This window comes from Trichomycterus rosablanca, chromosome 5 (genome assembly GCF_030014385.1).
Source record: "Trichomycterus rosablanca isolate fTriRos1 chromosome 5, fTriRos1.hap1, whole genome shotgun sequence".
In the NCBI taxonomy this organism is placed as follows: Eukaryota; Metazoa; Chordata; class Actinopteri; order Siluriformes; family Trichomycteridae; genus Trichomycterus; species Trichomycterus rosablanca.
In genome coordinates, this window is record NC_085992.1 from 16,312,440 (window position 1) to 16,329,880 (window position 17,441).

Here is a 17,441-nt window from a genome sequence, read left to right on the forward strand (position 1 = left end):
TAGATAGATAGATAGATAGATAGATAGATAGATAGATAGATAGATAGATAGATAGATAGATAGATAGATAGATAGATAGATAGATAGATAGATAGATAGATAGATAGATAGATAAAATAAATTATATATAAAGTAATATTTAATACATAAGCAGGACTGTTTCCCTGTATACAAAGCAAGGCCCATAAGGGCATGGGTTTGGTATGGACAAACCCCAGTGACCTACACCGAGCCTGGGGAAACTCTATATTTATGACCATTATTTTGTAATTGGCTGACCAAGACCATACTTGGTGTTTTCTGTGACTTAATGACTTGTTTGATTAGGATTTTAACGTCATGTCCCACACTTTGGTTACAATTATGACAGGAACGGTAGTTACTCAATACACAAGATTAATCAGTTCACAAGGTTATATCAAACACAGTCATGGACAATTTAGTATCTCCAATTCACCTCACTTGCATGTCTATAGACTGTGGGAGGAAACCAGAGTACACGGAGGAAACCCACATGGGGAGAACATGCAAACTCCACACAGAAAGGACCCGGACCGCCCCACCTGGGGATCGAACCCTGGACATTCTTGCTGTGAGGCGACAATGCTACCCACTTAGCCAACGTGCCGCCCCTTAATGACTAAAACCCATACAACATTAGAAGGATTTTGCAGTGTTTGTGGAAATTTTTGCTCATTTATTCATTTTGAGATCAGGCACGGATTATATAAGAAGGCCTGGCTCACAGTTCACATTCCAATTCAATCCAAAGGTTTTTAGTAGGGTTGAGGTTAGGCCTATGTGCAGGCCACTGAATTTCCTTTACACCCAACTCAGCAAACCATGTAAATGCTGGAACAGAAAAGAGATCTTATCCAAAATTGTGCTATAAAGTTGAATCCATATCATTAATTTTATGGACTCAAAAACTAGGAAGGAGTGTCCACATACTTTTGGCCATATAGTGTATTTAGTCTAATTACTGTTCTTTGAAATGTTAAAGACAACATATTAAAAGACTACTTGATTTATTCCTACCATGCAGCTTGTAGATTGGTGGCTTCCTGTACATGTTGACGCTCTGATCTGAAAGACAGACAACATTTTTCAGGACAATGTAGGTCTAGCTAAAGACACGGGTAGAATATTAAGAAAAAGGACGTCCACCACCAAGTGATCTACTACCAACAGATCTATAATGAATAAGACAGAGGACAGGACATGTTAGGCATTGTGCAGAAGATCTGACGATGTAAAGACACTACAGGTTATCATTACCCATATAACTTATATAAAAATTAAATGAATTAATTAAAATGGAACAGTCCTATGAGATATGAGACATATCTAATCCCTACTGATGCCCTATTTTCATTGTCAACCCAGAGCCCATTTACAACATCCATGCTGACCAAGAGAGACTGCATACGCCCCCTTTTTTTAAAAATATATTTTGTTTGTGCGTCTTTTCCCCCTTTTCTCCCTTTTAGCGCGTCCAATTGCCTGCTTGCGTCACGCTTCCCCTTCACCAATACCGATCCCCGCTCTGATTAAGGAGAACGAAGCTAACCCACTCCCCCACCGACACGTGGGCAGCAGCCGTATGCATTTTGTCACCTACACTTTGACGAGTGCAGTGCAGATCAGCACTGTGTACGGAGAGACACACCCTGACAGCACTCTTTTCCCGTCTTTGTGCCGGCACCATCAATCAGCCAGCAGAGGTCGTAATAGCATTAGTTACCTGGCTTTCATATCCCACCCCTGTATGAACAACAGGCCCATCGTTGTTCATGTGGCTGCTCAGCCCAGCCGGCAGGCAGAGCTGAGACTCAATACAACGTATTCGAGATCCCAGCTCTGGTGTCAGCGTGTGTTTTTACCGCTGCGCCACCTGAGCGGCCATACGCCCCCTTTTGGCTGCCTCATGTATTAAATTCTCAACACCAATTAGGTAATTTCCTAAAAGGTCTTATGCTCATCACCAGGAAAGTGGCACCACTAAGATTCATACCTGAGTCTCAAGGGTGGTGGACAAGCATAATAGGCTATTGGCTATTTTTATATATAAAGTGCTAAGTGATGGCAGAGCTTTTATTTTTTTATTTGTGTAAAAAAGACCAGTAAATGGACCACTGGCATCACTTTGTCTGTTGAAGCAGAAGAAAGCTGTATTCCCTAGACTGCTGTTGCAGTGATAAATGACATTGACCTTCCAGTTTATGTCATTTCAGCCTGAATTCACTAGCCTAACATTAAGTTTGAAGTTGTGTCTCAAGATTAAGTCTTGGTGCTGCCACCGACTTTGCCATGTGTTCAACAGACACTATTGGCTCTGTCTAATTGAGGGAAAGCTAGATGTGGAGTAACCTCCTTGCTACTGCAATAGCAACTCCTACTGACTGGCCTAGGCTACCAAAAAAGAGGGAAACAACCTGAACTTAACTTGAAAGTCATAACCAATCAGAATTCTATGCACTACGATCAAGTATAAGCCCGGACCAATGGTGCTTCAATACACACATAATATGGCAGGAAAAGGACACCGACGCAGCATGACGTGACGTAACACACAGTACAGAAGGAACCTAAACGTGTCCTCAATACCTGGCAGATGGAAATGTTTTGGGGTCAAGGGGAGAGGAGGAGTGCTGGCACCGGGGGAGCTCCGCCCACTGGATGGCTCAGGGCCTTGAATCAAAAAGGTTTTAATCAACAGTGACAAAAGGTTTAGACTGTAGACTGTAATGCGAAGATCTCCTTTAGATCTTAAGAATGAAAGAAATGCTATTTCTGTACATCAATAAATCCTCATCATTCATTAATCTGTTAAATTCGGACTGAAATACAACCCCAAATCAGAAAAAGTTGGAACAGTATCGAATATGCAAATGAAATAGAAAAGCAGTGTTCCTTACATTTACTTTGACTTTTATTCGATTGCAGACAATTTCATGTTTTTTCGGTTCAACTTCATTTCATTTGTTAATAAATACCTCCATTCCTGCATTTCAGGCCTGCAACACATTCCAAAAAAAGTTGGGACGGGAGCAATTTAGGGCTAGTAATGAGGTGAAAAAACTGCAATCACCTGTTGACATCACCTGTTTGGAATCACATCATTAGTTAATCATGGTTTGGTACAAAAGCAGCATCCAGGACAGGCTGAGTCTTTGATGAGCAAAGATGATCAGAGGATCTCCAGTTTGTCAACAAATGTGTGAGAAAATAATTGAAATGTTTAAAAACAATGTACCTCAAAGAAAGATTGGAAGGGATTTGCATATTTCTCCCTCTACAGTGAATAATATAATTAAACAATTCAAGGAATCGGGAGGAATTTCAGTGCATAAAGGCCAAAAGGCGCAAGCTTAAGCTGAACGCCCGTGATCCTTGATCCATCAGACCTCACTGCATCAAGAACCGCCACTCAGCAATAGCTGATATAACCACATCGGCAAGAGATTACTTTGGCAAACCTTTGTCAACAACCTTTTGACAAACCTTTGTCAACCTGCACTACAGTACAGAGTTACATGCACAAATGCCACTTAAAACTTTACTGTGCAAAAAATAAGCTTTTATGTTAACCACGTCAACTTCTCTGTGCTCGGAGGCATCTAGGATGGACCATCACACATTGTGATCAGATGAATCAGCATTCCAGGTCTTTTTTGAGAATAAAGATGAAAAGGACCATCCAGACTGTTATCGGCAACAAGTCTAAAAGCCAGGGTCTGTCACGGTATGGGGCTGTGTCAGTGCCTTTGGCAAATGTCATTTACACTTCTGTGATGGCAGCATTAATGCAGAAAAGTACATTGAGATCTTAGAGCAACATATGCTGCTTTCAAGACGTCATCTTTTCCAGGGACGCTCATGCATTTTTCAACAAGACAGTGCAAAATCACTGCGGAAGAAGAGGGTACAGGTACTGGACTGGCCTGCCAGCAATAGAGAATGTGTGGAGAATTGTTTATTAATAAATTAAATGAAGTTGACCAGAGAAAACATGAAATTTCTCAGGTTCATCCTGTCTGCAATTAAATAAAAGTCAAAGTAAATGTAAGAAGTTCATTTTCCAAGCTGTCCTAACTTTTTCTGATTTGGGGTTGTAATTTTACAATAAGTGTTTACATACAGCCCAGTCATTTCTTCAAAATGAAACCTGACTGGAACAAAATATGTTTTCAGCAAACACTCAAAACACTTGCACTTGAAATAAAAATGGAAATATTTTTAGTATTGTGTTGTTGTAACAGTCAAATATGACCCGCTGTTTTTCAGCTTGAAATTTGATGACTGTTACTACAGTGGCTCCAAATAGTCACAAAGTTTGTAAGACCGACAGGTTTACTTACGTAAAAAATGCAATGAAGTTGCTTTATTTTAGGTGGTCAGTGAAAGTGGTTCACTATTTTACCAAGCATAGCAATATTAAGAGTTTACAAGAATAAAAACCACTAGAAAAATCAAATAAATCAACAGTATGTCAATTCTGTCTTTTTTTTTTTTTTGCTTTGTGAACTGTTTTTGTCCTTGTTTTTAAGTAGCATTATAGTTATTAAATCATACCTGTAGTTCGTTACCCCTCTATTAAAGTGTTTAGAAGTGTTTGCCTGTAAAAACTGTACTGGCTTTGGCTTTAACTATAAATGTAAGCTCTTAAAGTAATGGATGTTCAGTTATTAAGAGACTGGACTACAGGTCCAAGTTCAGAGAATCAATCCCTGCCATTGCCAACTTGTCACTATTACACTTTAAAGAAAAACCCTTAACCCTAAGGTCAAGGCACTGTATCCTGTCCTAACAGCAAGTTGTTTTGAATAAAAGCATGAGTCAACTACAAGTTTTGGCACAAACAAATGATTTATTAAATCCTGTGTTGTTGTGATGTGTAAAACACCAACAGTCATTTGCCTGTAATGGTACCAGCTGTAAATGTACATTACTTTATTACCAACAGTTAGTGAGTTGATGTCAGTGGCCATGTCTCACCTGGTCTGTGGAAGTGCTGTGGTGAACGTGACATAACTGGTGTGTAACTATGGCGATTATAGATGGGAGAACCGATGGAGCCTTGACTTGTAGAGCGCTGCAGGATGTGACCCCTCAAGTCGTAATAACTCTAAAATTGCACGCACAGATAGATAGATAGATAGACAGACAGACAGACAGACAGACAGACAGACAGACAGAGGTGGACGAGTAGTATATTAAACCAGTACACCAACTGAGCAACCAACACAACAACAACAACAATAATAATAATAATAACAATAATAGAGGAACAGGAGGTGCAGGGCTCAAATCTTCAGCAGTGCTTTTGGCTGGCCTACAGACAGACATAATTGGCTATATCTGGTGGGTTTTGGGGGGTGGCCAAGGGGCCACAATGGATTGGTATCCTGTCTGTGGTGTGTTACTTCTTTGCGCCCAGTGATTTCAGGGAAACCTGACCCACTAGAACCCTGACCAGAATAAAGCGATGTTGAATCATAAAGATGAAATACATTGCTTAGGTGGTACAGCAGTCTGATATGCTAGCCCACCATCACTGAGATCTGGGTTTGATTCTGTGATGCTATTGGCTGGCTGGGCCTCCACACTGACATGACTGGCTGTGTCTAAGCGTTGAAACAGTTGGTGAGAAGACAAAGAATTTAAAAGCTTTCATCACATTGTAGTTGTTTTACTGTTTGATGATTTACTTAATTTCTCCAAATTGGCCATTACACTTTACCAGCAGTCCCCAACCTTTTTTGCTCCACGGACCAGTTTCATATAAGATATCATTTTACGGACCGGCAGGAGCAGGGGGATTTAAAATAGAATAAACGTACTACTCACAAGTTAGCTTTTTTCGCTGCAACGAGACGTTGCTCCTACCTAGGGGTGATTGGAGACAATAACACCCGTAAAAAGTAGTGTTTTAATTGCTGATGTAGCGATCTCTAATTATTTATTCTTTCTGTGCGGCCCGGTAATAAATGGCCGGTAATATAGAGACCACTGCACTATACCATCAAATTTAGGTTGTACTCACATCTGTAGATGGAGTGGGTGACATTGTCCTTGGCGTCTGAAAGAGAAGAATGTATGAATTTACGAGACACACCATGCAAAGATTTTTACAATAATATGTTTTATAAAACATGCATGTTCAAATGACACGTGATTGTAGCATGTCAGAATCAAGATGATGAAAATAAATTAGATGAGGAAGGAAATGAACACATGAATGAATGAAAAAAACACTGACAGTGTCTACAACTATCTGCAGCAAATACCGACAACATCTTATCATGCTGATTGGCTTTCCTATGAGCTCTAATTTCTTACCATTACCCTTAATAATAATAATAATAATAATAATAACTTGTCAGTTATTATTATTAATACATACAGTTCACCCTAGTTTTAGTGTAAATTTGCAATATTAAATGTAAATGACTAAACAGCCCATTGTACTACATGCACACACCCCTGCACCTACAGCTACACACTCACACTAAACACACACATACACAAAGATCTAAAAGTAACATTACAATGAGAGCGATAATAAAAAATGAATTAATGAGAGGTGTAATATTGAAGCGTCAAGCTTGACCGGGACTCGACTTACTCTGTCATCTGGCAAGGGTGTACGCTCTCGCCTCATAGACTGAAGCTGTCAATAAAGTGTACAGTCCAAAAGTCTGAGTCCACCAACAACAGCTGCCTTTATTTCATCAGGTACAAAAGACTAATAAAATAAATATTTTTTTCAATTAAGAGTCTATGTTTTTTTTTCACTAATAGTGTATAAGGCATGTGTTAGGTATGTATACGTACACTATATGGACAAAAGTATTAAGACATCCGTTCTAATTATTGAGTTTATGTGTCACAGGCTTAAAAAGTGATATCAGGTGTAATAAATTAATTACATAAAGAAATGTATATGCCGCTCAGGTGGCGCAGCGGTAAAATACACTAGCACACCAGAGCTGGGTTTTCAAATACATCGTATCGAAACTCCGCTCTGCCATCCGGCTGGGCTGGGCGGCTGCATGAACAACGATTGGCTGTTGTTCATAGGGTTAGAGGCAACCTCTGCTGGCTGATTGATGGCGCCTGCACAGGGCTGAGGAATAATGCTGATCAGAGTGTGGCTCTCCGTGCACAGTGCTGATCGGTAAATATGAACTATACTTGTGCAGGTGAAAAATGCAGTCTGCACTGAGCACGTGTCGGAGGGTGCGTTTGTCAGAGAAACTCCTCAGTCAGCGGTGGAGGGTTGAATCAGTGGAGGATGCAATTAGGGTAATTGGACACGACTAGATTAGGGGAGAAAATGGGGAGAAAATGTATATGCTCCCAATTTTGCAGCAACAGTTTAGGGAAAACCCTTTCCTGTTCCAGCATGACTCAAAAGCATAAAGCAAGCTCTATAAAGATACAAGATATAAAGATATAAAGATATTACCCAAAGCGACTTACAACTATGACCATCCAATATCCTAACCGCTGAGCTACCACTGTTCTCCCTATTGGCCTGCACAGAGCCCTGACCTTAGCCCAACTGAACAGCTTTGTAATGAATTGGAACAGTGGTTCTCAAACTTTTTAGACCAAGTACCACCCATTATCAAACCAAAACTTCCAAGTACCACCTATGTTTCTCATCACAGAACCACATATATATACAGTGTATCACAAAAGTGAGTACACCCTTCACATTTCTGCAAATATTTTATTATATCTTTTCATGGGACAACACTATAGAACTAAAACTTGGATATAACTTAGAGTAGTCAGTGTACAACTTGTATAGCAGTGTAGATTTACTGTCTTCTGAAAATAACTCAACACACAGCCATTAATGTCTAAATGGCTAGCAACATAAGTGAGTACACCCCACAGTGAACATGTCCAAATTGTGCCCAAAGTGTCAATATTTTGTGTGACCACCATTATTATCCAGCACTGCCTTAACCCTCCTGGGCATGGAATTCACCAGAGCTGCACAGGTTGCTACTGGAATCCTCTTCCACTCCTCCATGATGACATCACGGAGCTGGTGGATGTTAGACACCTTGAACTCCTCCACCTTCCACTTGAGGATGCGCCACAGGTGCTCAATTGGGTTTAGTCCATCACCTTTACCTTCAGCTTCCTCAGCAAGGCAGTTGTCATCTTGGAGGTTGTGTTTGGGGTCGTTATCCTGTTGGAAAACTGCCATGAGGCCCAGTTTTCGAAGGGAGGGGATCATGCTCTGTTTCAGAATGTCACAGTACATGTTGGAATTTATGTTTCCCTCAATGAACTGCAGCTCCCCAGTGCCAGCAACACTCATGCAGCCCAAGACCATGATGCTACCACCACCATGCTTGACTGTAGGCAAGATACAGTTGTCTTGGTACTTCTCACCAGGGCGCCGCCACACATGCTGGACACCATCTGAGCCAAACAAGTTTATCTTGGTCTCGTCAGACCACAGGGCATTCCAGTAATCCATGTTCTTGGACTGCTTGTCTTCAGCAAACTGTTTGCGGGCTTTCTTATGCGTCAGCTTCCTTCTGGGATGACGACCATGCAGACCGAGTTGATGCAGTGTGCGGCGTATGGTCTGAGCACTGACAGGCTGACCTCCCACGTCTTCAACCTCTGCAGCAATGCTGGCAGCACTCATGTGTCTATTTTTTAAAGCCAACCTCTGGATATGACGCCGAACACATGGACTCAACTTCTTTGGTCGACCCTGGCTAAGCCTGTTCCGAGTGGAACCTGTCCTGGAAAACCGCTGTATGACCTTGGCCACCATGCTGTAGCTCAGTTTCAGGGTGTTAGCAATCTTCTTATAGCCCAGGCCATCTTTGTGGAGAGCAACAATTCTATTTCTCACATCCTCAGAGAGTTCTTTGCCATGAGGTGCCATGTTGAATATCCAGTGGCCAGTATGAGAGAATTGTACCCAAAACACCAAATTTAACAGCCCTGCTCCCCATTTACACCTGGGACCTTGACACATGACACCAGGGAGGGACAACGACACATTTGGGCACAATTTGGACATGTTTACTGTGGGGTGTACTCTCACTTATGTTGCCAGCCATTTAGACATTAATGGCTGTGTGTTGAGTTATTTTCAGAAGACAGTAAATCTACACTGCTATACAAGCTGTACACTGACTACTCTAAATTATATCCAAGTTTCATGTCTATAGTGTTGTCCCATGAAAAGATATAATGAAATATTTGCAGAAATGTGAGGGGTGTACTCACTTTTGTGATACACTGTATATGCAGTTACCACAATTTCAGTGAGATGGGTGTGCCTGTTTAGTGCCTGTTGGGCTCACTGCTCCTGGCATCTGCTACCTTCAGCCACGATATAATAGTCTTATTGGAAGCACTCATTTTTAACCATCGATTTTGACAAAAGCAAGAGACCTACTGATAACGTTTCGGAAATTTCGAGATGGAAACCGCGAACGTGAAGTATGGACGTAATAAAGTACGGTGTCTGCGTAGCCCCGAATATTTTTAAAAACACATTAGTTTTAATACAATTTGTTTTAATTAAACTGATTTTAATAAAACAGAATTATAAGAACTTTGAAACAGATTTTATTAGTAATTTACACATTTTGTTTCATATTCTTTTTTTTATTTATAATTATTAAATTATTTATTTTTTCGGTGCATGTAATTACTTTTCCGAGATTATCTGGCGTACCACCTCGTGCTGCTTCGCGTACCACCAGTGGTACGTGTACCACAGTTTGAGAACCACTGAACTGGAACATCTTTTGAGGCTTTTTGACTAACATCAGTGCCCAGCCATACTGTACAAAGCTTCTTTAGAATGAATGGCACAAATTCCCACAGACATACTTTAAAATCTTATTCTCAAAAGAGTGGTTGTTGTTATAGCTAAAAAGATCACATAGAGGTCACTCTATTTTAATACTATTTGTTTTTAAATGGGATGTCCAACAAGCTCATGGTCAGGTGTCTAAATACTTTTGACTGTATAGTGCATGTACATTGCAACAGTGTGTTCTATTGTCTGGTCGAGGTGCTGGCATAATTGATTGAATCCAGTTGGTAGCACACCAATTATTTAACTTCATTAAATTATGGACATGGCAGCGCAGTGGCGCAGTGGAAAGTGCTGTAATGCTGTAGTGCTGTACAAAGGGCCTGGGTTTGTAGTCCCGGCCGTCGGCCACAGTCTTTTCTGTGTGGAGTTTGCATGTTCCCTATGTGTCCAATTGGGTTTCCTCCAGGTGCTTTGTTTTTTGGCCAATTCGAGCTACAATAAATTGCCCCAAGTGTGAGTGCGTGTGAATGTGTGCATGTGTCTGCCCTGTACTGAACTGGCAATCTCTCCAGGGTGTTTCCTGCCTTCCGACCAATAAATCAGACCTACTGTAAAGTGGTGGTGAAACACACAATCAATTAATAAATTATGGATGTTGGTACCACATGATTTTTTTTATTAACCTCTCCATCCTAGTCAGGGTCTGGCTCCACCAATCATGTCTGTGTAGACACCTGACTGGCTGCTAGCACCACAGTAGTGGGCTAGCGTAATACACTGCTGTGCCACCTTTTTGATTCAATGCAAAAATATTAAATCTAATCTGACTACATTAATAGTACTTGTTTTGATAAGTTATGATCATTTTCACGATTTACCATCGCACTTTATCCTGGTCAGGATTGTGGTGGGTCTAATTTTATCTGAATCACTGGACTCAATGCACTAACACATACCAGACAGAACGGCAAACCCTGGATCCCAGTGGCAATGTTATGGTCCTTGTTGACTTGCCACTACTGTATATGAATGATTCCTTCCGGCTGCTCCCACTAGAAGTCGCCACACCAGATCATTCGACTGTACACTAATCGGCCATAACATTAAAACCACCTCCTTGTTTCTACACTCACTGTCAATTTTATCAGCTCCACTTACCCACAGGACCACCACAGAGCAGGTATTATTTGGGTGGTGGATCATTCTCAGCACTGCAGTGACACTGGCATGGTGGTGGTGTGTTAGTGTGTGTTGTGCTGGTATGAGTGGATCAGACACAGCAATGCTGATGGAGTTTTTAAACACCTCAGTGTCACTGCTGTAATGACAATAGTCCACCAACCAAAAATATCCAGCCAACAGTGCCCCGTGGGGAGCGTCCTGTGACCACTGATGAAGGTCTAGAAGATGACCAACTCAAACAGCAGCAATAGATGAGCGATCGTCTCTGACTTTACATCTACAAGGTGGACCAACCAGGTAGGAGTGTCTAATAGAGTGGACAGTGAGTGGACACGGTATTTAAAAACTCCTGCAGCATTGCTGTGTCTGATCCACTCATACCAGCACAACACACACTAACACACCACCACCATGTCAGTGTCACGTCACTGCAGTGCTGAGAATGCCCCCAAATGGCTAGCTTTACTGTATTTGTGAGTACTTGTGTGCACACCCCAGTAATCGAACCCCCAGAACTAACCTCCACTAACACTAACAGCTGCTACTATTACACCACAAGAGCTCACTTTCCTCAATGCAATAAAATCCTGGTAATCAACTAGTGTGGATGACACACCTGACTCAATAATTAGAAGTAGTGTTTGCATACTTTTGGCCACAGAGTGCATTTTTGGGTTGCTGGCTCAATTCCATACAAGGTCATTTAACATTTTAAAAGGCAAAAAATATATATATGACTCCACATCACCAAATGCCTGACTGGTATTGTATGACAACCAATGTGTTTTCACAAATGAAATAAAAACAGTTTTTGATAGTGAACTCAGACTTTTGGACTCTACTGTATATTCATGTTACATTTTAAAGACGATAGTAGCTTGTAAGGTGAATCTGTATTAGACTTATGAAAATATTAAGTACATTTGCACAACCATACATGAAGAAACAGTAGGATTTAGAAGTTTTACCTCTCCCACACTCTCTCTTTCCTCTGTCTCCTCAAGGGAAGTGGTGTAAAGTGGTTCATAGTTGATAAGGTCGGGACGTTCAATGTCGTAAATGGCTTTGACTTTGGGAATGGCAGCGAGATCCTTGTAATCAAGAATCTCATTGTCTACTTTTGCCTAGAGGGAAAATACAGCACAAACACAGGCAGGTCAGGGCAGGATATTACTGTTATAACTACTGGAATATCAATATGTCTACAGTTCAAGTAAAGAGTTCCTTACATTTACTTTGACTTTTATTTGTTTGCAGACAGGATGAACCTGAAATATTTCATGTTTTGTCTGTTCAATGTAATTTTATTCTGCATTTCCGCCCTGGAACACATTCCAAAAAAGTTGGGACAGTAAAGCATTTACCACTTTGTAGTGTTGCCATTCCGTTTTACCACACTTAACAAGCGATACCAAGCGATTTAGTGGTTCAAGTTTTATTTTGTCCCATTCTTCCTGCAAACACGTCTTAAGATGTGCAACAGTACGGGGCCTTTGTAATGTGTGCAGCATTTGGTTTTGCATTGTCTTGAAAAATGCATGGACGTCCCTGGAAAAGATGACGTCTTGAAGGCAGCATATGTTGCTCTAAATCTCAATGTACTTTTCTGCATTAATGCTGCCATCACAGAAGTGTAAATGACCTTTGCCAAGGGCACTGACACAGCCCCATACCATGACAGACCCTGGCTTTGGCTGATAACAGTCTGGATGGTCCTTCTTGTCTTCTCGGCATTCAGCTTAAGCTTGCGCCTCTGGCCTTTATGCACTGAAATTCCTCCCGATTCTTTGAATCATTTTATGATATTATGCACTGTAGAGGGAAAATTATGCAAATCCCTTCCAATCTTTCTTTGAGGTACATTGTTTTTAAACATTTCAATTATTTTCTCACACATTTGTTGAAAAACTGGAGATCCTCTGATCATCTTTGCTTCTCAAAGACTGTACTAAACCATGATTACAATCACCTGTTGACATCACCTGTTTAGAATCACATCAATATTTAGTTTTTTCACCTCATTACTAGCCCTAAATTGCCCCTGTTCCAACTTTTTTTGGAATGTGTTGCAGGCCTGAAATGCAGGAATGGAGGTATATTAACAAATGAAATGAAGTTGAGCAGATAAAACCTATCTTGGGTTCAAACTATCTACAATCAAATAAAAGTCAAAGTAACTGTAAGGAACACTGCACTTTTATTTTATTTGCATTTTCCATACTGTACACTATATGGCCAATAGTATGTGGATAGCTTTTTCTAATTATTGAGTTCAGGTGTTGGAATCACATCTATTGCTAACAGGTGTATGAAACCTACAAGGTTTCTGCACTTTTTTAACTCTTTTTTAAACAAATTATATCACTTTTCTACATAGTCACCTTCCGATGCATTTTTCCCAGCGTCATACCAACTTTTTAATGCCATCAGCAATTAATGTTTTTGGTTGAGCCTGTCTCACAGCCACTGATGCACCGCTGCTTTCATATCATCATCATCATCACATGAAAATCTTCTACCCCTTAAAGCATCTTTGAGCGGTCCAAAAAGGTGGAAATCAGATGGCGCTGAATCCAGACTATAAGCTCTCTCTCAGTCTGTCAGACACGACCAATTACTACTCTCACCCACCCTCACTGTTTCCAACCAAAATATACAAGTTTTTGAAGATCCCTCAAATTATTAACTTTTTTAGCAATGGGGATGAGACAGGCCCCTTCTTTTCTAGCCTGACTGTATTCCTTTTGCACAAAGTAAGGTCCATATGTCCCTGGTCTCATCCCTTTTCAGTAACTTCGGTATAACTTGGAATAACATTCAATAACTTCGGTATAACTTGGAATGTCAACTGTGAGACAGGCCTTCTCGTCAAACATTTGTACTAACCTCCAAATGCTTTTTTGACTAAATGTGGGCAAATTCCAACAGGCATTATTTCCAGATGACTGGAGGCTGCTATATTAAAGCCCATGGCTATGGATTATGATGTCCAGCATGGTCATGGTCAAGTGTCCACATATTTTGGCTATCACTGTTTCAGTTCCAAGTTTATTTCTGGAAAATAGCTAAACCATGTCTGTATGGACCCTACTTTGTGAGTTGCAGTCATAGACCCGGAAAGTTTCTTCCCCAATGTATTTTCTATACCTGCAATTGGTGTGGCTAAAACACCTGAACATTATAATTAGAAAGGAATGTCCACATACTTTTGTTTCAATTCTTTATTTACAACTTAGTGCCTTCACGCATATGAGAGTACTTACATATAAGGTATGACCCGGTGAGCCAGGTATGCTTGAACCAGGTCTGGAACACACACTCTCGGATGACGAGCGCGTCGGCTGTGGAGTAAAAGACAGGTTTAGAACCAGCAACACCTACACTCTGATACCACCAATCAGGCTTTGGGCAATAATCACACAAGCCTTCCTTACTTCCCCATGTTATTGCATATTAATCACAATGCTTAAAATGCAACACATACATTGACAGAATGGAATGAAACTGGCTGATGAGTAAGCCCATGCTTTTTCTATTTATATCTAAAATCTCATTATATAGACTTTACACTATATAGTCAAAAGAATGTGGACAGGGCAGTAGAAGGGTGAGTGTTACATCTAGGGTAAGTTTAGGGTAAAGAAAGGGACAAAAATAAGACAAAAGTAGGACATGGGTTGGGGAAATAGTAGGGCTAGGCATAAGGGTGCGGTTAGTGTTCACATTCAGGTTAGTGTAAGGTTAGGGTTACAGATAGGGTTGGAGGCAGGGTAGGGTTAGAGTTTAGGTTAGGGCCAAAGCAGGGTTAGGGTTTTGGCCATTGTAAGGCTAGAGTTTGGGTAAGAGTATGATTAGAGTTAGGGCAGGGGTAATGTTAATGTTAAAGCCACTGTAGGATTAGGGTTAAAGGAAGGATTTGGGCTAGGGAAGAGGTAGAGGGTTAGGGTTTGGTTTGGGTTACTGTAGCAGTAGGGTAGGGGTGGATTTGGTTTAGTGTAGCGGTATGGTAGGAGTGGTGTTTGTAGGGGAGTGTGGGTTAGGGTAGGGCTAGGGTTTGGTTTGGATTACTGTAAGAGTAGGGTAGGGGTGGATTTGGTTTAGTGTAGAGGTATGGTAGGGGGTGTTTGTAGGGGAGTTTGGGTTAGGGTAGGGCTAGGGTTTGGTTTGGATTACTGTAGGAGTAGGGTAGGGGTGGATTTGGTTTAGTGTAGAGGTATGGTAGGGGGTGTTTGTAGGGGAGTTTGGGTTAGGGTAGGGCTAGGGTTTGGTTTGGATTACTGTAGGAGTAGGGTAGGGGTGGGTTTGGTTTAGTGTAGAGGTATGGTAGGGGGTGTTTGTAGGGGAGTTTGGGTTAGGGTAGGGCTAGGGTTTGGTTTGGATTACTGTAGGAGTAGGGTAGGGGTGGGTTTGGTTTAGTGTAGAGGTATGGTAGGGGGTGTTTGTAGGGGAGTTTGGGTTAGGGTAGGGCTAGGGTTGGGTTGGGGTTACTGTAGTGGTAGGGTAGGGGTGGGTTCGGTTTAGTGTAGAGGTATGGTAGGAGGGGTGTTTGTAGGGGAGTTTGGGTTACTGTAGGGTTAGGATGGGTTTGGTTAAGTGTAAGGGTAAGGTATGGGTGGGTTTGATTTAATATAGGGGTATGGTAGGGTTGGATTAGGGCTTGTCATTTAAAGCATGCTAGTTTTAATTGTTGTTTTGCTAATGCCCAGGAATACAATTTTCCCACCAACATTATTAACATTTTAATTAATATATGCTAGGTGTAGCCTTCAAAATAGCCAGTGACTGTATAAGCCTAATTCCAAAAATGTTGGGACAGTGGGAAAAAGTAAATAACAGCAGACAGAAGTGCTTTGAAATGTCTACATTCAATTGTAAACAGTAGAAATTCAGAATATGTAAGATTTTAACCTATCCATTATTGCTTTTTGTATAAATACATTCTAAATGTAATGGCTGCAATGATAGATGATAGTTTTAAAAACATATAGAATTAGGATTTGTCAGACCACCGGACATATTGTAACAGTTAATCTCAGATGAGCTTGAGCCCCAAAAAAGTTGGTGACAATTCTGAATGTTATTTAAATATGGCTTCCACTTTGTGGAGTCTTTATCTGCAATTGTAGATGCAGAGGCGAGCTGTGTTTACCAACAAGGGTTTTCTGACATATTGCATAATTTGAGATTTCTCTAAGATTTCTAAATCTTTTAATAATTTTTTGGACTAAAATCTCCTAATTCATTGCCATCCTATGTTGATAAACTTTGTTGGACGAGTGGCAAGTCTCATTAATGATCTTTTTATAACCAAGCATGATAACATTTCATGTGTTTACCTTTTTCTAAACAGGTGTTTTTTTTCTATTTTATTTATGTGTTTTCTCCCATTTTCTCCCAATTTAGTGTAGTCAATTTGTCTTCTACTGCTGGGGATCCCTGTTTGCCATCGAGGTGGTTATATTGCTGCTCACTCCTCCTCCGACCCGCGCACAACCCTTAGCGGAACCCTTTTTTACCTGTGCACTCTATACAGGCGCCTCTCTATCTGCCAATCAGGGTCCTTACACATCGTTTGAAGACCCCACCCACATAGTCCGGGTCATCCCTCCCTAGCAGAAAAGTGTCTGCTGCAGGCACTGCCAATTATGCCCGCTAGATGGCGCCCAGCTGACCGGTGGCAACGCCGCGTTTCAAACCGAGGAGTTCAGAATCTTGGCGCTGGTGTGCTAGCGGAATATTCCACTCTGCCACCTGGCGCCATTAAACAGGTGTTTTTAATCATTGCACAAACTTTTATTGCATGTCCCAGTCCATTTTTAATGTGTTGCAGCCATCACATTAAGAATGAGCATATACTAAATATAACTAACTAACTAAATAACTTTGCTGCTTTTCAATTAAATTACTGCTTTCTTTTTATTTACATTTACCTACTGTCCCAACTTCTTTGGAATAGGTGAATGTATATAGCTTGTTGTCTTTGATCAGTACATGTGTGTATAGTTGTATATAGATAATACAATTGATGTCATGACTGCATATATTCACCAATTTGTAATTTATCCAGCCTGACATCAACCTTAAATTGACAGAATGAAGCATGAACTGTTGTTGAATGGTCAGTAAAATGTCATAGGGTATATAAGTACTTAATAAGCATGGTTAATTTAAAGGTGATGTCAGCAAATCTGCTGGTAGTTTGCTAAGAAATTTGAACATATTCAAACAATCATATATAATTAACAAACAATAATGTAATTCTGGTTATATCAGACAGTATGAAACAAATAATGATAGGAATCATCCACACATTCGCTTCACGCTTTTTGATGCTGTCCATATACGTATATATACAGTATATATACAGTATATATACTGTATATATATATATATATATATATATATATATATATATATATATATATATATATATACAGTGTATCACAAA

General features: G+C 40.5%; 1 protein-coding gene across 1 annotated transcript in view; it reads right to left on the reverse strand.

The window, feature by feature from the left end:
- ablim1a (actin binding LIM protein 1a) overlaps window positions 1–17,441 on the reverse strand; it is a 61,578-nt gene that overhangs the window by 11,282 nt on the left and 32,855 nt on the right. The window contains exons 9-14 of the mRNA XM_062994946.1: window positions 14,257–14,334; window positions 11,962–12,117; window positions 6,047–6,082; window positions 4,999–5,128; window positions 2,608–2,691; window positions 1,039–1,086 (exon numbers count right to left, since the gene is read on the reverse strand). Coding sequence (XP_062851016.1) covers window positions 1,039–1,086; window positions 2,608–2,691; window positions 4,999–5,128; window positions 6,047–6,082; window positions 11,962–12,117; window positions 14,257–14,334 — 532 coding nt within the window. The remainder of the gene's footprint in view (window positions 1–1,038; window positions 1,087–2,607; window positions 2,692–4,998; window positions 5,129–6,046; window positions 6,083–11,961; window positions 12,118–14,256; window positions 14,335–17,441) is intronic.